A 19,613-nucleotide genomic window follows, 5' to 3' on the forward strand; every position below is an offset into this window, starting at 1 on the left:
CTTTAGAAGTAGACTTTCCATGGTTTCTGTTATATTTGGGGGTTTGTAACAGACCCAAATGAGAATTTTGTTACCATTTTTCCTTCCATGAATTTCGACCCATATGGACTCGACATCCTCATTCCCTTCGCTAATATCCTCCCTTAAAGTGGACTTTAGACAAGACTTTACATAGAGACAAACCCCTGCTCCTCTCCGATTTTTACGATCCTTTCTAAACAGACTGTAACCCTGTAAGTTAACTGCCCAGTCATAGCTTTCATCTAACCATGTCTCGGTTATTCCCACTATGTCAAAGTTACCTGTAGATATTTCTGCTTCTAGTTCTTCCATCTTGTTTGTCAGGCTTCTGGCGTTTGCGAGCATGCAGTTTAGAGGATTTTGTTTTGTTCCAATCTCCTCGCTGTGGATTGTTTTAGAAATATTCTTACCTCCCTTCTGAGTATGTTTTCCTGGGTCTTCTTTGTTCGAGTCTAATGTTTTTCTTCCCGTCCCCTCTTCTTCTGTATAGTATATACCTGTATTTCATCTCCTCCTGTATATAGTATATACCTGTGTATCATCTCCACTGTATATAGTATATACCTGTGTGTCATCGCCCCTGTATATAGTATGTACCTGTGTGTCATCTCCCCTGTATATAGTATATACCAGGTTGTCATCTCCTCCTGTATATAGTATATACCTGTGTGTCATATCCTCCTGTATATAGTATATACCTGTGTGTCATCTCCTCCTGTATATAGTATATACCTGTGTATCATCTCCACTGTATATAGTATATACCTGTGTGTCATCGCCCCTGTATATAGTATGTACCTGTATGTCATCTCCCCTGTATATAGTATATACCAGGTTGTCATATCCTCCTGTATATAGTATATACCTGTATGCCATCTCCTCCTGTATATAGTATATACCTGTGTCATCTCCCCTGTATATAGTATATATCTGTGTGTCATCTCCTCCTGTATATAGTATATACCTGTATGTCATCTCCTCCTGTATATAGTATATACGTGTGTCATCTCCTCCTGTATATAGTATATACCTGTGTGTCATCTCCTCCTGTATATAGTACATACCTGTGTGTAATCTCCTCCTGTATATAGTATATATCTGTGTGTCATCTCCTCCTGTATTAGACCGCATTCACACATTATTTGATCAGTATTTTTACCTCAGTATTTGTAAGCTAAATTGGCAGCCTGATAAATCCCCAGCCAACAGGAAGCCCTCCCTCCTGGCAGTATATATTAGCTCACACATACACATAATAGACAGGTCATGTGACTGACAGCTGCCGTATTTCCTATATGGTACAGTTGTTGCTCTTGTAGTTTGTCTGCTTATTAATCAGATTTTTAGTTTTGAAGGATAATACCAGACTTGTGTGTGTTTTAGGGCGAGTTTCATGTGTCAAGTTGTGTGTGTTGAGTTGCGTGTGGCAACATGCATGTAGCGACTTTTGTGAGATGAGTTTTGTGTGGCGACATGCGTGTAGCAACTTTTTGTGTTGAGTTCCATGTGACAGGTTAGTGTAGCAAGTTTTGTGCAGCAAGTGTTGCGCATGGCGAGTTTTGCGCGTGGCGAGTTTTATGTGTGGTGCGTTTTGAGTATGTGCAAGTTTTGTGTGAGGCAACTTTTGCATGTGTTGCAACTTTTGTGCATGTGGCAATTTTTCCGTTTGTGCAAGTTTTGCATGTGGTGAGTTTTCCATGAGGTGAGTTTTGAGCGGCGACTTGTGTTTTGACTTTTATGTGGCGAGGTTGGTGTATGTGTGGTGAAATGTGTGCTGAGGGTGGTATATGTGTTCAAGCACGTGGTAGTGTGTGGCGCATTTTGTGTGCATGTTCATATCCCCATGTGTGGTGAGTATCCCATGTCGGGGCCCCACCTTAGCAACTGTATAGTATATACTCTTTGGCGCCATCGCTCTCACTCTTTAAGTCCCCCTTGTTCACATCTGGCAGCGTCAATTTGCTTCCAACACTTTTCCTTTCACTTTTTCCCATTATGTAGATAGGGGCAAAATTGTTTGGTGAATTGAAAGCGCGGGGTTAAAATTTCACCTCACAACATAGCCTATGACGCTCTCAGGGTCCAGACGTGTGACTGTGCAAAATTTTGTGCCTGTAGCTGCGATTGTGCAGATGCCAATCCCGGACATAGATACATACATACACACACACATTCAGCTTTATATAATATATATATATATATATATATATATATATATATATATATATACATACAGGTGCTTCTCGTAAAATTAGAATATCATCAAAAAGTTAATTCATTTCAGTTCTTACAAAAAGTGAAATTCATATATTATATAGAGTCATTACACAAAGACTGATCTATTTCAAGTGTTTATTTCTGTTACTGTTGATGATTATGGCTTATAGCCAATGAAAACCCAAAAGTCATTATCATTAGAATACTTTATAACACCAGCTTGAAAAATTATTTTAAAATCTGAAATGTTGGCCTACAGAAATGTAAGTTTAGTAAATGTACTTTGTCGGGGCTCCTTTTGCATCAATTACTGCATAAATGTGGCGTGGCATGGAGGCAATCAGCCTGTGGCACTGCTGAGGTGTTATGGAAGCCCAGGTTGCTTTGACATGATTATTATGATTATTTATTATTATAGAGCCATTTATTCCATGGTGCTTTACATGTGAGGAGGGGTAGAACAACCTTCAGATCATCTGCATTGTTGGGTCTGGTGTCTCTCATCTTCCTCTTGACAATAAACCATAGATTTTCTATGGGGTTAAGGTCAGGCGAGTTTGCTGGCCAATCAAGCACAGTGATACTGTTGTTTTTAAACCAGGTATTGGTACTTTTGGCAGTGTGGACAGGTGCCAAGTCCTGCTGGAGAATGACATTTCTATCTCCAACAAACTTGTCTGCAGAGGGAAGCATGAAGTGATCTTAAATTTCCTGGTAGATGGCTGCGCTGAGTTTGGTCTTGATAAAACATAGTGTACCTACACCAGAAGATGACATTGCTCCCCAAACCATCACTGATTGTGGAAGCTTAACACTAGGCCTCAATCAGCTAGGATTGTCTTCCTCTCCACTCTTACTCCAGACTCTGGGACCTTGATTTCCCAATGAAATGCAAAATTTACTTTCATCTAAAAACACCACCTTGGACCACTGAGCAACAGTCCAGATCTTTTTGTCCTTGGCCCAGATAAAATGCTTCTGGCGTTTGTCTATTGGTCATGAGTGGCTTGACACAAGGAATGTGACACTTGTAGCCCATGTCCTGGATACAACTGTGTGTAGTGGCTCTTAAAGCAATGACACCAGCATCAGTCCACTTCTTGTGAATTTCCCCCAAATTTTTTAATGGCCTTTTCTTAACAATCTGTTCAAGGCTGTGGTTATCCTTGTTTCTTGTGCACCTTTTTCTACCACACGTTTTCCTTCCACTCAACCTTCCATTAATATGCTTGGATACAGCAGTCTGTTAACAGCCAGCTTCTTTAGCAATGACCCTTTGTGGCTTACCCTCCTTGTGAAGTGTGTCAATGAATGCCGTCTGACAAGTCAACAGTCTTCCCCATGATTGTGGAGCCTACTGAACTCTGTTTGTACTGAACTCTGTAATGACTATATATAATATATGAGTTTCACTTTTTGTATAGAAAAACCAAAATAAAAATTAAACCAGAAGTTTACATACACTATATAAAAAGACAAATATGCATGTTTTTCTCAATATCTGACATGTAATGAGAATAAACCTTCCACAAGCTTCTCACAATAGTTGGTTGGAATTTGGGCCCATTCCTCCTGATAAAACTGGTGTAACTGATCCAGGTTTGTAGGTCGCCTTGCTCGCACCTGCCTTTTCAGCTTTGTTCATACATTTTCTATAGGATTGAGAACAGGGCTTTTTGATGGCCACTCCAAAACATTGACTTTGTTATCCTTAACCCCTTAACCCCTGGAGCTTTTTTCGGTTTTGCGTTTTTGTTTTTCACTCCCCTACTTCCAGAGGCATACCTTTTTTATTTTTCCTTCAATATGGATATATGATGGCTTATTTTTTGAGGAGTGAGTTGTACTTTTGAACAACACCATTGGTTTTGCCATGTCGTGTACTAGAAAACAGGAAAAAAATTCCAAGTGCAATGAAATTGCAAAAAAAGTGCAGTTCCACACTTGTTTTTTGTTTGTCTTTTTTGCTAGGATAATTAAATGCTAACACTGACCTGCCACCATGATTCTCCAGGTCATTATGAGTTCATAGACACCAAACATATCTAGGTTCTCTTTTATCTAAGTGGTGGGAAAAAGTCCAAACTTTGCTAAAGAAAAAAAATCTAGGGTTGGGTGAGGGCTTAATTTTTGCGTGCCGAGCTGACATTTTTAATCATACTATTTTGGTGCACATACGTTCTTTTGATCGCCCGTTATTGCATTTTAATGCAATGTCGTGGCGACCAAAAAAACTTAATTTTGGCATTTTAACTTTTTTCTCGCGACGCCATTAAGCAATCAGGTTAATCCTTTTTTTATAGATAGATCGGGTGATTCTGAATGCGGTTATTTCAAATATGTGTAGGTTTGATTTTGCTATTGTTTTATTTTGAATGTGGCAAAATAGGGGGTGATTTAAACTTTTATTATTTTTTTTTTCATATTTTTAAAAACATTTTTTTTTAATTTTGGCATGGTTTAATAGCCTCCATGGGATGCTAGAATCTGCCATAACTCAATCGCCTCTGTTTCAAAGAGGCGATGCTCACATCGCCTCTATGTAGTAGAATTACAGCATTGCTATGAGCGCCAACCACAGGGTGATGCTCATAGCAAGCCATCATCAATAACCATAGAGGTCTCGAGGAGACCTCTGGTTGTCATGCCAATGCACAGATGACCCCCCGATCATGTGACGTTGGTCAGCGGTGCATGCGTTTCCAAAATGGATGGCTGAAAGCGCTTGTTAAATGCCGCTGTCAGAGTTTGACAGCTGTATTTAACTAGTTAGTAGGTGCGGGCGGATCGCGATTCCACCCGCGCCTATTGCGGGCACAAAACGGCTGACATATCCTGGCTTTGATGCTGGCTCACCGCCGGAGCCCACGTCACAGCGGGAGTTCTGCCATTGGATGTATTATTCAGTCTGATGGCAGAAAGGGGTTAAGCCTTTTTTTAATTATTTTGGCAGTATGATAGAATGACGTTTCAGACCAGATATGTGTCCAATCCCGATGCTGCTATATTACGCCAGAAGCCTGACAAACAAGATGGAAGAACTAGAAGCAGAAATATCTACAGGTAACTTTGACATAGTGGGAATAACCGAGACATGGTTAGATGAAAGCTATGACTGGGCAGTTAACTTACAGGGTTACAGTCTGTTTAGAAAGGATCGTAAAAATCGGAGAGGAGGAGGGGTTTGTCTCTATGTAAAGTCTTGTCTAAAGTCCACTTTAAGGGAGGATATTAGCGAAGGGAATGAGGATGTCGAGTCCATATGGGTTGAAATTCATGGAGGGAAAAATGGTAACAAAATTCTCATTGGGGTCTGTTACAAACCCCCAAATATAACAGAAAGCATGGAAAGTCTACTTCTAAAGCAGATAGATGAAGCTGCAACCCATAATGAGGTCCTGGTTATGGGGGACTTTAACTACCCGGATATTAACTGGGAAACAGAAACCTGTGAAACCCATAAAGGCAACAGGTTTCTGCTAATAACCAAGAAAAATTATCTTTCACAATTGGTGCAGAATCCAACCAGAGGAGCAGCACTTTTAGACCTAATACTATCTAATAGACCTGACAGAATAACAAATCTGCAGGTGGTTGGGCATTTAGGAAATAGCGACCACAATATTGTGCAGTTTCACCTGTCTTTCACTAGGGGGACTTGTCAGGGAGTCACAAAAACATTGAACTTTAGGAAGGCAAAGTTTGAACAGCTTAGAGATGCCCTTAATCTGGTAGACTGGGACAATATCCTCAGAAATGAGAATACAGATAATAAATGGGAAATGTTTAAGAACATCCTAAATAGGCAGTGTAAGCGGTTTATACCTTGTGGGAATAAAAGGACTAGAAATAGGAAAAACCCAATGTGGCTAAACAAAGAAGTAAGACAGGCAATTAACAGTAAAAAGAAAGCATTTGCACTACTAAAGCAGGATGGCACCATTGAAGCTCTAAAAAACTATAGGGAGAAAAATACTTTATCTAAAAAACTAATTAAAGCTGCCAAAAAGGAAACAGAGAAGCACATTGCTAAGGAGAGTAAAACTAATCCCAAACTGTTCTTCAACTATATCAATAGTAAAAGAATAAAAACTGAAAATGTAGGCCCCTTAAAAAATAGTGAGGAAAGAATGGTTGTAGATGACGAGGAAAAAGCTAACATATTAAACACCTTCTTCTCCACGGTATTCACGGTGGAAAATGAAATGCTAGGTGAAATCCCAAGAAACAATGAAAACCCTATATTAAGGGTCACCAATCTAACCCAAGAAGAGGTGCGAAACCGGCTAAATAAGATTAAAATAGATAAATCTCCGGGTCCGGATGGCATACACCCACGAGTACTAAGAGAACTAAGTAATGTAATAGATAAACCATTATTTCTTATTTTTAGTGACTCTATAGCGACAGGGTCTGTTCCGCAGGACTGGCGCATAGCAAATGTGGTGCCAATATTCAAAAAGGGCTCTAAAAGTGAACCTGGAAATTATAGGCCAGTAAGTCTAACCTCTATTGTTGGTAAAATATTTGAAGGGTTTCTGAGGGATGTTATTCTGGATTATCTCAATGAGAATAACTGTTTAACTCCATATCAGCATGGGTTTATGAGAAATCGCTCCTGTCAAACCAATCTAATCAGTTTTTATGAAGAGGTAAGCTATAGGCTGGACCACGGTGAGTCATTGGACGTGGTATATCTCGATTTTTCCAAAGCGTTTGATACCGTGCCGCACAAGAGGTTGGTACACAAAATGAGAATGCTTGGTCTGGGGGAAAATGTGTGTAAATGGGTTAGTAACTGGCTTAGTGATAGAAAGCAGAGGGTGGTTATAAATGGTATAGTCTCTAACTGGGTCGCTGTGACCAGTGGGGTACCGCAGGGGTCAGTATTGGGACCTGTTCTCTTCAACATATTCATTAATGATCTGGTAGAAGGTTTACACAGTAAAATATCGATATTTGCAGATGATACAAAACTATGTAAAGCAGTTAATACAAGAGAAGATAGTATTCTGCTACAGATGGATCTGGATAAGTTGGAAACTTGGGCTGAAAGGTGGCAGATGAGGTTTAACAATGATAAATGTAAGGTTATACACATGGGAAGAGGGAATCAATATCACCATTACACACTGAACGGGAAACCACTGGGTAAATCTGACAGGGAGAAGGACTTGGGGATCCTAGTTAATGATAAACTTACCTGGAGCAGCCAGTGCCAGGCAGCAGCTGCCAAGGCAAACAGGATCATGGGGTGCATTAAAAGAGGTCTGGATACACATGATGAGAGCATTATACTGCCTCTGTACAAATCCCTAGTTAGACCGCACATGGAGTACTGTGTCCAGTTTTGGGCACCGGTGCTCAGGAAGGATATAATGGAACTAGAGAGAGTACAAAGGAGGGCAACAAAATTAATAAAGGGGATGGGAGAACTACAATACCCAGATAGATTAGCGAAATTAGGATTATTTAGTCTAGAAAAAAGACGACTGAGGGGCGATCTAATAACCATGTATAAGTATATAAGGGGACAATACAAATATCTCGCTGAGGATCTGTTTATACCAAGGAAGGTGACGGGCACAAGGGGGCATTCTTTGCGTCTGGAGGAGAGAAGGTTTTTCCACCAACATAGAAGAGGATTCTTTACTGTTAGGGCAGTGAGAATCTGGAATTGCTTGCCTGAGGAGGTGGTGATGGCGAACTCAGTCGAGGGGTTCAAGAGAGGCCTGGATGTCTTCCTGGAGCAGAACAATATTGTATCATACAATTATTAGGTTCTGTAGAAGGACGTAGATCTGGGTATTTATTATAATGGAATATAGGCTGAACTGGATGGACAAATGTCTTTTTTCGGCCTTACTAACTATGTTACTATGTATATTAGGCTTATTATCATGTGTACTATTGCTTTATGAAATAAAAAATAAAAGATGTTTACAATTTAATTTTTATTACAAACAATGATCTACATTACTGACCAAGGACTGAACATGGCCATAAGGGTTTGCTGACATGAGCGTATAACTTGGGCTTGTGCAATCCGATAAAAAGGGCTTACATTTGGACCAATGTTATTCAAGGAGGCAGCGCAGAGTTTTTTCTCAGCTGTATTCGGCGGGGGAAAAAATTGAACATGCTGGCATTTCACTCCGAAATGCAATTGATGTGAGAAGTAAATCTGATACCATACTGACCATCTGAGTGGCATTCAATTGTTACGGATACTTTACAGTTCTGTAACATAGGAAACTGGAAATGGTCCTGTAAATTATTAATAACTGGCTTCATGCGGATGACAAGTGAGAAAAAATTGTCCCACTCTTCTGAATGAGAATGAGACTGATTTTTTTTATATGCTCATGTGATCCCAACCTTTAGGGCTCACTCACACGAGCATATAAATCAGACAAGTGTAATTCAATAAAAAAATCGTACTGCACTCGGACCAATGTTGTTCAATGAGGACGTGCAGAGCTGCATATTTTTGTCAGCTGTTTTTGTCATGAGAAAAAAATTGCAGCATACTGTGATTTCACTCCGAAATAAGACAGTGTGAGAACAAAATTGCATGCCATACAGACCATCGGTATAGTATCCAATTTTTACGGATACATTACAATTCTGTAGCATAGGAAAATGGAAATGGTCCTGTAAGTGATTAATAGCTGCTGAGTGAATAAATGGATTGTATACAGACTGCAAATGGATGACAAGTGAGAAAAATTGTCCCCCTCTCCTGGATGAGAATGGAATCTATTTTTTACACGCTAGTGTGAGTGAAGCCTTAGGCCACATTCACACTATCAGTATTTGGTCAGTATTTTACATCAGTATCTGTAAGCCAAAGCCAGGAGTGGGTGAAAAATGTAGAAGTGTTTCTATTATACTTTTTCTCTGATTATCCCACTCCTGGTTTGGGCTTACATATATGGAGGTAAAATACTCACCAAATACTCAACATGTCAATGTGGCCTTACACTGATGAAAAATGGATGTCTTCCATTTTTCCTCCATTTTTTATGTACAATCTTGAATTACCAAGGTTGATCCACAAGAACAGATGAGAATGGGACATGTACTAAGTATAATGAAGTGGGCACATGATCCATCAAAAAAACAGATGTGTGAGTGGTTTTATTAAAATCTATGGGGCATCTTAAAAATGGCTAGCACATGGAAAGTAAAATGGATATATGAATGTAGCTTCATACTCCTCATTCACAGTGTCAGTGGGTTCCAATTGTTGGGATTGGAGATTGCAAATTATGCTCCCTCTGTTTTTCTGTGCTCAGCATGGTAATCACTTTATGTAATGGTTATCCTGAGTGCATATTATTGATGAGATTGTAATGGAAATGTGAAGATGTTTTTGTTTGGTGCAGAACAGTCCTCTGGATTTAACCTGGAGTTTGAGGTCTCTGCGATCTATAGCTATGTCATGCTTGACAATGGTCTACCAACACTGCGTGCAATCACCTGTGCTTTCTGGATGAGATCCTCAGATGTCATCAATTATGGGACACCAATATCATATGCCATTGGTAACGGCATTGACAACGCATTTCTCCTCACAGACTATAATGGGTAACCACAACATATTTACTTTCTACATAAAGCATGTTAACCTTTTCTATAGAATATATTAGATAATGTTCTTTTTCCTTCTTTGCACTATGACTTTTAAGTGTTTTTCTTAGATTGTTTGGTGACATTTTTTATTTCCTTACATTTTGATCAAGCAATTTTCTTAGTCAAAATTCTCTATAAAGACTTTTCGTAACAAATGTAGGTTTTTTTTTTAGAAAATTGAATCGTTTTTATTGTTTTCCTACAGTTTCTGACTGTCATTTTTTTTTTACTTTTAATAACTATTTCAGCGCATGCTATTTTTCCTCAATAAGTGAATATATCATGAGCAAAGATTTGGTAAAAAGTATTAATATTGTCACACAGTAATATGATTGGCTTCATTATATTCATCTAAAGAAGAATATAATGTTGTTTGCAGAGAATGCAGGGAAAAATTAAGAAGAGCTAAAGCCAGTAATGAAGTAAGGCATGCAAGGGAGATCAAAAGTAGTAAAAAAGCATTTTGGGGGCATGTCAACAGCAAAAGAAAAGTCAAAGATGCTAGAGGATTTTTACAGGATGAAAATGGTGAAGTGGTCAAAAATGATGTTGAGAACTTTTAAATTCCTATTATGAATCTGTGTTCTCTAAGAAAGCAAATGCAACATCAGCTGATCTTCATGGTGCAATTGAAGGAATAAAAGAATCCATACTATCCATAAACAGAGAGATGGTGAGGGAACACTTAGTTAATTTAAATGAATTACATCTCCTCGCCCAGGTGAATTACATCCTAGGGTACTGAAAGAGTGAAAGGAAATTTCAGAACCACTAGCCAGAATATTTGAAAAATCCTGTAAAACAGAAGAAGTCCCAAAAGATTGGAGAAGGGCAAATATTGTCCCTATCTTCAAAAAAGGGGGCAAAGATGGAACCATGAAATTATGAAATTACAGGCCAGTAAGCCTTGCTTCTATACCTGAAAAGATATTTGAACAAATTGCTAAATAGCATGTATGTAAGTACTTTGATAAGAATACAGTAATTAACCAGAGCCAGCATGGGTTTGTAGCAAGCAAGTCATGCCAGACTAATCTAATTTCTTTCCATGATGGAATCACTGACTGGGTAGATCACGGAAATGTGGTAGATATATTATATCTCGACTTCAACAAAGCTTTTGATAAAGTATCTATACTATGCTTATTGAAAAATGTATGGAATTGACAAGGCTTCAGTTAGGTGGATTGATAACTGGCTCAGTGATCATACTCAAATAGTGATAATAAATGGTTGCACATCCAATTGGAAAAGTGTTTCAAGTTGGGTACCACAAGGCTCTGTCCTGGCCCCAGTGTTGTTCAACATTTTTATAAATGATCTACTGTAGATAAGAGAACTGAAGGTAAACTAATCAAATTTGCAGATATGCAAAGCTATGAGGGATAACTAAAACTATAGAAGACAGAGAAAATATTCAGAAAGCTCTAGATAAGGTTTAATAATGAACAGCAACTAACAGCATGGTTTTTAACAGGGAGAAATGCAAGATTCTATATCTGGGTAAGAAAAATGAAAATTACATCTATAAAATAAGAGGAATATAACTAAGCAACAGCACATGTGAAAAAGACTTGGGTATACTAATAGATCACAGACTGCACATGAGTCAACAGTGTGCTGCAGTAGCAATAAAGGCAAAAACAGTTCTAGGATGTATTAAGAGAGTCTAGATCACTAGAAGTAATTATTTCCCTCTACTCCTCCTTGGTCAGGACTCATCTGGAATACTGTGTCCAGTTCTGGGCACCATATTTTAAAAAAGACATTGAAAAACTGGAGCAAGTTCAGAGAAGAGCTACCAGGATGTTGAGCGGAATGCAAACTATGTCCTACGAGGAACAGTTAAAACATCTGGGAATGTTTAGCTTGCAATAAAGAAGGCTGAGATGAGACTTAATAGTTGTTATAATGAAAACATTATTGTTACAAAATTCAAATATTATGAACACACTCACAGAGATAACATGGATCCCACATGAAACATCTAAAAATATAGATAAATATCTGGTTCTATCCATGTAGATATTTGGGGACAGTAACGTATACTCCCAATACTTGAAACACCAAAGAAAAAAAATGGAATTCTTTACAAAAGTAATAAATATAAATATATTTTATTTGAAATTACATAGAAAAAATATATATAATGAAATGAACAAACGGAAGCAAGGAGACCCTAGTAAAAAGACATCCTGATCCCAGGCACGGACATGAGTACAGTCACCATGGTATTAGTACCAAAGCACCCATATAAATATGTAACAAATGATATGGTGTATCGCCATATGAAACTGGCTAGCCGTAGCATATAGTGTAAAACACCCTATCACAGTAAAAAGTTATTGTTTCCATGTGGACAAGTGTCACCCATACATAAAGGAAACAAAAGCATTAAAATCCATATAGGGAGCAAACAATCTTATCCATGATGTAAGTAATCAGCGCCTGGGACCCTGGAACGACCCCCCTAACGCGCGTTTCGTCGTAGGGAATCCTACTTACTTACATCATGGGCCTGGGATCAGGATGTCTTTTTACTAGGGTCTCCTTGCTTCCGTTTGTTCATTTCATTATATATATTTTTTCTATGTAATTTCAAATAAAATATATTTATATTTATTGCTTTTGTATAGAACTCCATTTTTTTTCTTTGGTGTTTCAAAATTCAAATATTGTTTGAAAGTAATGGAATCCAATATCTACAAAAACAGAAAACAGTTAGTTAAATGCCACTTTGGAGCATCATGGGGAACTAATTGCTCAAATTTAAGGTGACTATATATAGACTAAATATTGAAAATGATTGAGGATATTAACTATAATGAATGTTAGTTGTGTATCGTTTTTGTTGACCGATGAAAGACCATTAATATCTGGAACAATATTGGAGGTTTTCAATTTTTTGTTTGATAGCCAGGTGAAAGATCTTTCATCCATAAATGATCTTTCTGTGAAAGAATATTCTCAGAAAGTTCATTTTTACTTTAACTGGTGTTACTGGACACATGTAGCCAGTTTGAAAGGCTGTAATGACCAATATGGACTAAAATATGGCAAAACAATCATTCAACAGACAATCATTTATTTGTCACAGTTTTAAAAAGCAACTTGCTTATCCAAGTAGGTACAGTAAAGTGATCAAAACTTTTAGTTCACTACTGTGCATTTTGATACAGAGCTACCCAATTCCTTAGACTAAACAATCCTAGTGTTACATCCGTCAGATGCTGCAGGTTCAAAAATGACTACCTCAGACAGATTCGGCACAAGCCATTCTATCTGGCAGATATCAGATACCCTTTAACCCCTATACAGGGATCTGGTTTTACAATGGGATCCAGTGGATAGCTACCATGGAAGGGTTCTCATCCAGAGTCAGGAGAGATCGCCAACCACCACCAAAGCTGAGAAGTCGCATCAACAACAAAATCAGTAGGCAAGTGGATAGTCAGAATTCAAGCCAAAGTCCAAATCGGGAAGTCGATACAGAGACAAAATTGTAAAAAATAAGAATACCCAAAAAAGTAAGCCTAGGTCAGAAGTCAGGAATGTCCATTAAGGAGAAAGCATGGCAAGTTACACTGAATCACATGGGAATGTAACTGGCAGTGGAAACAGATCCTTGGTGTTTCCTTCAAATGGGAAAACAATTCTTCAGCTGCTTTCGAAATAGTTGTAACAAGTTCAGACATGTTAGCTTTTAACAGCCAATAGTTTTCTTGATAAGCAGAGATTTTCAAAAAGATCGTAAGTTTCTAGTGCTGCGCTCATTGCAAAAACTTTTCCTCTCTGCAGATGGGTGCTTTATATTAATGGCAAAGAAAAAATAACTGATTGCCCTTCTGTTAATGATGGTAAATGGCATCACATAGTTGTTACTTGGACAAATACTGACGGGTCCTGGAAAGTCTATATTGATGGAAAACTCTCTGATCATGGGAAAGGCTTATCAGTGGGAGAACATATACCTGGTAGGTTGCAGACACAAACGAATCATAAATCTAACATATTAGCAGAAAATAAATACAAAATGTACTGTTAAATGCAAAACTCTTTTCTGCGATATCTGTATATAATAGAATTGAAAAGTTTTTATGAGCAATAATAACTTTTATAATAAGTGCTGCTCCATATATTGGCAATCCACTTATGAGAGCAAGTTCCACAATTTATTACAACAAAATCTATTTAGAAAATTGGCAATAATAATATTTTCTTAATTTTGCCCATTAAAAAGATTGTACGACTTGACATCTGCAATAAAATGTTTTCACGATTCAGCTCTACAGAGAGCTCTGGAGACATGACTAAACTCAATGAATATACTGTAAGGTATAAAATGAAAAAGTGTATTGGTGATTTATGAAGCAATTTGCATTTTACAGAGCAATAAAACATGAAATAATAATCCTAAATGTGGTAAAAGCAAATCAAAAAAGCTAGAGTTATACGTGAAGTGCGCAATATGCCTTGTAATGTGGCCTAAATTGATTCATTTTGGTTTTTATAGGAGGGGGTGCTTTAGTCCTTGCACAAGAACAAGATCAAAGGGGGGAAGGTTTCAACCCTGCAGAATCTTTTGTTGGATCGATCAGTCAGCTTAACATATGGGATTATCCACTCCCACCTGAGCAGGTATGTTTCTGCTGGTATGCAACAAACATATGACTTGTTTTTTTACATGTGTAATACACAAAATATGACTTTAAATTTACTTATTTTCAAGGTAAAATTATTGGCTACTTCATGCCCACATGATCTTCAAAGGGGAAATGTATTAGCTTGGGCCGATTTTCTGCCTGGTGTGGTTGGGAAAGTTAAAGTGGACAACAAGAGCATATTTTGTTCAGGTAAGTCGGATTTTTTTTTAAGTTTTTTCTTTCCTGCCTTTGTCATCACTGAATATAAATTCTACTTTGGTGCTAACTAAATGTCGAAGTTCACAAAACACATGAAGACATGTAGAACATGAGACCAACATTTAGTTTCATTTCTTAATGTTCTTTTTCATCATTAATCGAAAAGAAAAGTTTGAAGCTGGTTCAAGAGCTAAGCTTGCTTTATGCCAGCAGATGTCAGCTGGGTTACAGTACTAGTGCATATTGCTGTAGTTTAACCATGAAAATGCCACTGTCAATTAAGGGGATCTGATGGCAGGGACCTTTTAGCAGCCGGGGGCCTGCCAAAGGTCCTTGTCATTGCCATCTTGGTTCTCCTTTAAAACTCAACCAAAGGCTGAGCTTCACAGAAAAACAGTGATTTCTATTCTACTGTAGAATTGTTGTAAATAGCATATGCGATTAGACAATTGCATGTTCAATTCCTTGAGAAAATAATAATAAAGTAAAAAATAGTAAGGAACGTTTTAAAAAAAATTAATAAAAAATATTTCAAAGTTTAAATCACTTTTACCCTTTAAAAATAAGGAAATTGAAGTGAGCAAAAAAAAAATTGAGATGCTCCTGATTCATTAGAATGAATCAGTCTCCACCCTGCCCCCTCATCAAGGCGCGAAGATAGCTGATCTTGGTGAATTGGGAACAATCAATGCTATAAAATGAAAACCAAAGAACAATGGCTGAATTGCATTTTTTAGCAATTTCAAAACACTTTCAATTTGATTTTTCTTCTCCAGTACATTTTATGGTAAAATAAGTGTCAGAGAAAACAAAAACTCATCCCACAGCAAAAAGGCCCTGACATGGCTATGTCAATGGAGAAATAAAAAGGACCTAGGAATTTTTTGTTTTTGCACTTTTATTTTTTTTTTGCACTCCTTCTTCCATGAGCCATCTTATCTAGCCCAAGGATATGTTATACATTACACTTATGGGTTATTTTGGAGTATAACAGAGATGCAGAGACAATTTTGGAGACTGATACAAATTTTGGTTGTCAATTTTCCTGCTTCAGTGCTTTTAAATCTTTTACTCAGATGTTTTTATGGTTACTGAAGTCCAATTGTAATGTAATATGCCATAGGTCACGCATCATGTGCTGTGCAGACGTTACTACTTCACTATGGTAATGACAAAAATAAAGTTTAATTAACCTCTGCTTGTAATGTTAATAATGGTAATGTGATGTAATGTGATGTAATATGTTGGACTCCAAATAGTCCAGAAAACAGGGAGGCCAGAAGGGACTTTTATTTGTTGCCCAAATACACAGGTACATCCACACAAACGATAATTAAACAAAGATTCAATACCTATGCAGCAATCACAGTTACTTTTCAATAAGATGGCTGCAAGGTCTGCTGCATCTTTAAAGGCAAGGCACATATACTACAACTTTGGGGCATTACGCAATTCTAAACATTTCATACGTTTTTACGCTTTTATTGACAAATACGTCAAGTTCATGCAAAGACTTAATATTTACAGAGATTACCATTATTCTTCAAGACTTCTACAATTCTCCCCAATAAACTGTATATCAACTTCTGAGTCAAAACCGGACGGACGACAAACCAGTTTTTGCCTAATGAATACTTGGAGTTTATCTATGTTTTTGTTTCTCCACCTGTTTTTTAAAGATTTACTGCGGGTTGTCAATGAGACTGAGATCAGGGGACATTCTTAGCCATGAACCCAAAATTGCAATGCTTTGTACGCTGATCGACTTAGTTTTCACTTTTTCTTTGTAACATAGTGCTCCATCATGCTGTAAAAAGCATTGTTCATCATCAAATTGGGCCTGGATTGCTGGGAGAAGTTGTTCCTGGAGGATGTTTAGATACAATTATTTATTCATGGGAGTATTTTTAAGCAAATTTGTGAGTGAGCCCAGTCTCTTAGATGAAATTGACCACACATATGAATGACCTCAGGATGGTTTACTGTTAGAATGCCACTCATAGTAGTAATCACCTTTTCTTTTCTGGGCAATCATTCTTTCAGATGTCCCAGACAATCTGAATGGGGCATCATCAGAGAAAATACCTGAATAACTTTACCCTATTCCTCTGAAATCTAATCCTTGCATTTTTAGCAAAATATCAGTCTGTCTTTGTTGTTTTTCTTGGAGCAAAGTCTTGGAGAGAAGAAGCTTCTTCTCTTCCGTTCTTGACAGCAGGCCACCCTCTAGAAGCCTTCACCTCACTGTACATACAGAAGCACTGACATCTGCCTTCCACCATTCCTGAGCAAGCTCTGCACTGACGTTAAACATATACCATAGCTGAATCCTCTTTAGGAAATGGTCCTGGCACATGGTGGAGTTTTTTGGGTACCCTGAAGCTTTCTTACCAGCAATTGAACCTCTCCATCTGTAATTTTCTTGATGATTCTTCTTGATGATGCGATACATTCTTGATTTGGGGGCAATCTTTAAAACAACAATGTCCTTGCCTTTGATGCAAAGTAATAATGACACTAATGTTTCCTTGGAGGTAACTATTTTTAACAGAAGAAGACAATGAATTCAAGTGGAAGCCCCCTTTTAAAGCAACCAGTCTGCTCATATAATTAAATTAGCAAGACACAGCAACCTTATTGTTGTTAACACTCTCTCCTGAGCTAAAAAAGTGTTTTACATAAAGGTACTTTAGAAAATGTTATGGTTTCTTAAGTTGAAAGTTTAACACGGTTTTTATGTTTCATATTTGAAACCATTCTCTAAAATATGTAGAACTAATATATTTGGTTTTTATGCAGATTGCCCTGTCTTGGAAGGTTTGTCACCTCATTTACATGCATCTGTCAGTGATTTAAAACCAGGTTCCAATATCAGCTTGAAATGTGACCCTGGCTATCAGATTGTGGGCAGTCCAGAACAACAATGTCTAAACCTAGGAAAATGGGACCAACCTCTGCCTCATTGTGAAAGTTAGTATCCTACTAGGGATTTGCAAAATGTGACATAAATTGATGGGGATTTTTATATTAATGTTCATACCTGTTGAAATAATATCTTTCTAAATCTTGGGAACATTAAAAATAACATTAGGTAATGACCATAAAGCTATTAGTCTTGCAGCCTTAGTATAGATTACCATGGAATAAATTCTAAATTTTCAGCGGTATGGGATCATTTATAAATATTGCATTCAGCTTTAAGGTCTTGTTTAAGTGCTTTTAGTGAAAAAATTATGTAGTTCTAGAATTTCCAATTTATGTCTGATAATGGGTTATAAATAAGATTTGCTTTTAAGGCAATAACCACTTTGCATCAAATTGGTATCCAGCACTTTTTAATGTGCAACCATCTGCTGCTTCAACATTTATAATGCACTTGAAGTATTATGTATAAATGTATTTGGTTAACTTGAATATCTACTTTCCTAATAGATTTTCTCCCACAAAATAAAGTTAATATGTAAAAATATATATTTAGATTCATTTTTAATGATATGTCAGTTTTGCTATTTTGCTCCAAAATTCATCATTTTATTAAGGAATCAGTTGTGGAAAGCCTCCTTATCTGAAAAATGGTATTAATACAAATGAAAACGTTTATGCTGGAAGCACTGTCACATACCAATGTAATATTGGATACTACCTGCTTGGAGATTCAAGGATGTTTTGTACAGACAATGGAAGCTGGGACGGTACATCACCCATGTGCCTGGGTAAGCTCACTCCTGTGTATTACAGGAGTTGTCCACCATATCATATATCCAAAAAAGAGTAGGGGATAAAGATATGAATGTTGGCGAACTGACTGCTGGATGCCCCATTGCTCAATAGAACAGGGGTCTCAAAGTCCTTGTGTGCACGGAGCAGTAGTGAGCATGTGCGACCACTGTTATATTCACCAGCTGTAGGATTGGTGGTCGCACATGCTCATTATCAGTGCAAACACTCGTAGCATTTTCATCCTCCATTCTCAGGAACAGTGGAGTCTGAGCAGCTGAACCCCCAATTATCAAACATTTATAATACTTCTTATGGATAGCTGATACATGTTTTTGGGAATCAGACACTAATATATTATCTGTAGCATCATACAAAGAGGGATGTATATCATGATTTTTTAAAGGCTTATTCTCATCTCAACTGTTAAATGCAAAAACAGGAATAACTTTGCCCAGCTTCAAACCACTGGAGGTGGGGCCATAGCAATCACCAAGAGAGGCTAAGCTGCAACATTTCCATAACTCCTAAGTTACGGAAACAGAATAGTTCAACTGCTCTTAGCTCCAATGGTCAGAGCCTGGACATAATAACTAAGTAAAGAGTTAATCCTTTTGACCAAGCACAAATAGGTAGCCTGTTTCATGACAGCTAGGATCCTTGTGACCTCCATGGATGGTCCTTACAATTAAAAGTAGTGATGAGCGAATATACTCATTAATCGAGATTTCCCAAGCACGCTCGGGGGTCCTCCGAGTATTTTTCAGTGCTCGGAAATTTTGTTTTCATCGCCGCAGCTGAATGATTTACATCTGTTAGCCAGCATAAGTACATGTGGGGGTTGCCTGGTTGCTAGGGAATCCCCACATGTAATCAAGCTGGCTAAGACATGTAAATCATTCAGCTGCGGTGAGGAAAACTAAATCTCCGAGCACTAAAAAATATTCGGAGGACACCCCAGCGTGCTTGGGAAATCTCGAGTAACGAGTATATTCGCTCATCACTAATTAAAAATCAAAGGACCCTTAGGCAAACTGGAGATGGAGTATTGTACAAGATAAGTAAGCAGATTTCTCAGAGTTCTGTAATAACATAATTACAAGGTATGATCAATTATTGCACTGGTGTTAGGCTTTGACTCATTGATTTATTTCGATTTAT

General features: G+C 37.7%; 1 protein-coding gene across 1 annotated transcript in view; it reads left to right on the forward strand.

The window, feature by feature from the left end:
* SVEP1 (sushi, von Willebrand factor type A, EGF and pentraxin domain containing 1) overlaps positions 1 to 19,613 on the forward strand; it is a 505,032-nt gene that overhangs the window by 358,742 nt on the left and 126,677 nt on the right. Inside the window, exons 26-31 of the mRNA XM_069766556.1 lie at positions 9,627 to 9,828; positions 13,672 to 13,847; positions 14,387 to 14,511; positions 14,603 to 14,726; positions 17,535 to 17,705; positions 18,275 to 18,448. Coding sequence (XP_069622657.1) covers positions 9,627 to 9,828; positions 13,672 to 13,847; positions 14,387 to 14,511; positions 14,603 to 14,726; positions 17,535 to 17,705; positions 18,275 to 18,448 — 972 coding nt within the window. The remainder of the gene's footprint in view (positions 1 to 9,626; positions 9,829 to 13,671; positions 13,848 to 14,386; positions 14,512 to 14,602; positions 14,727 to 17,534; positions 17,706 to 18,274; positions 18,449 to 19,613) is intronic.

Source organism: Ranitomeya imitator, chromosome 1 (assembly GCF_032444005.1).
Source record: "Ranitomeya imitator isolate aRanImi1 chromosome 1, aRanImi1.pri, whole genome shotgun sequence".
NCBI classification, from domain to species: Eukaryota; Metazoa; Chordata; class Amphibia; order Anura; family Dendrobatidae; genus Ranitomeya; species Ranitomeya imitator.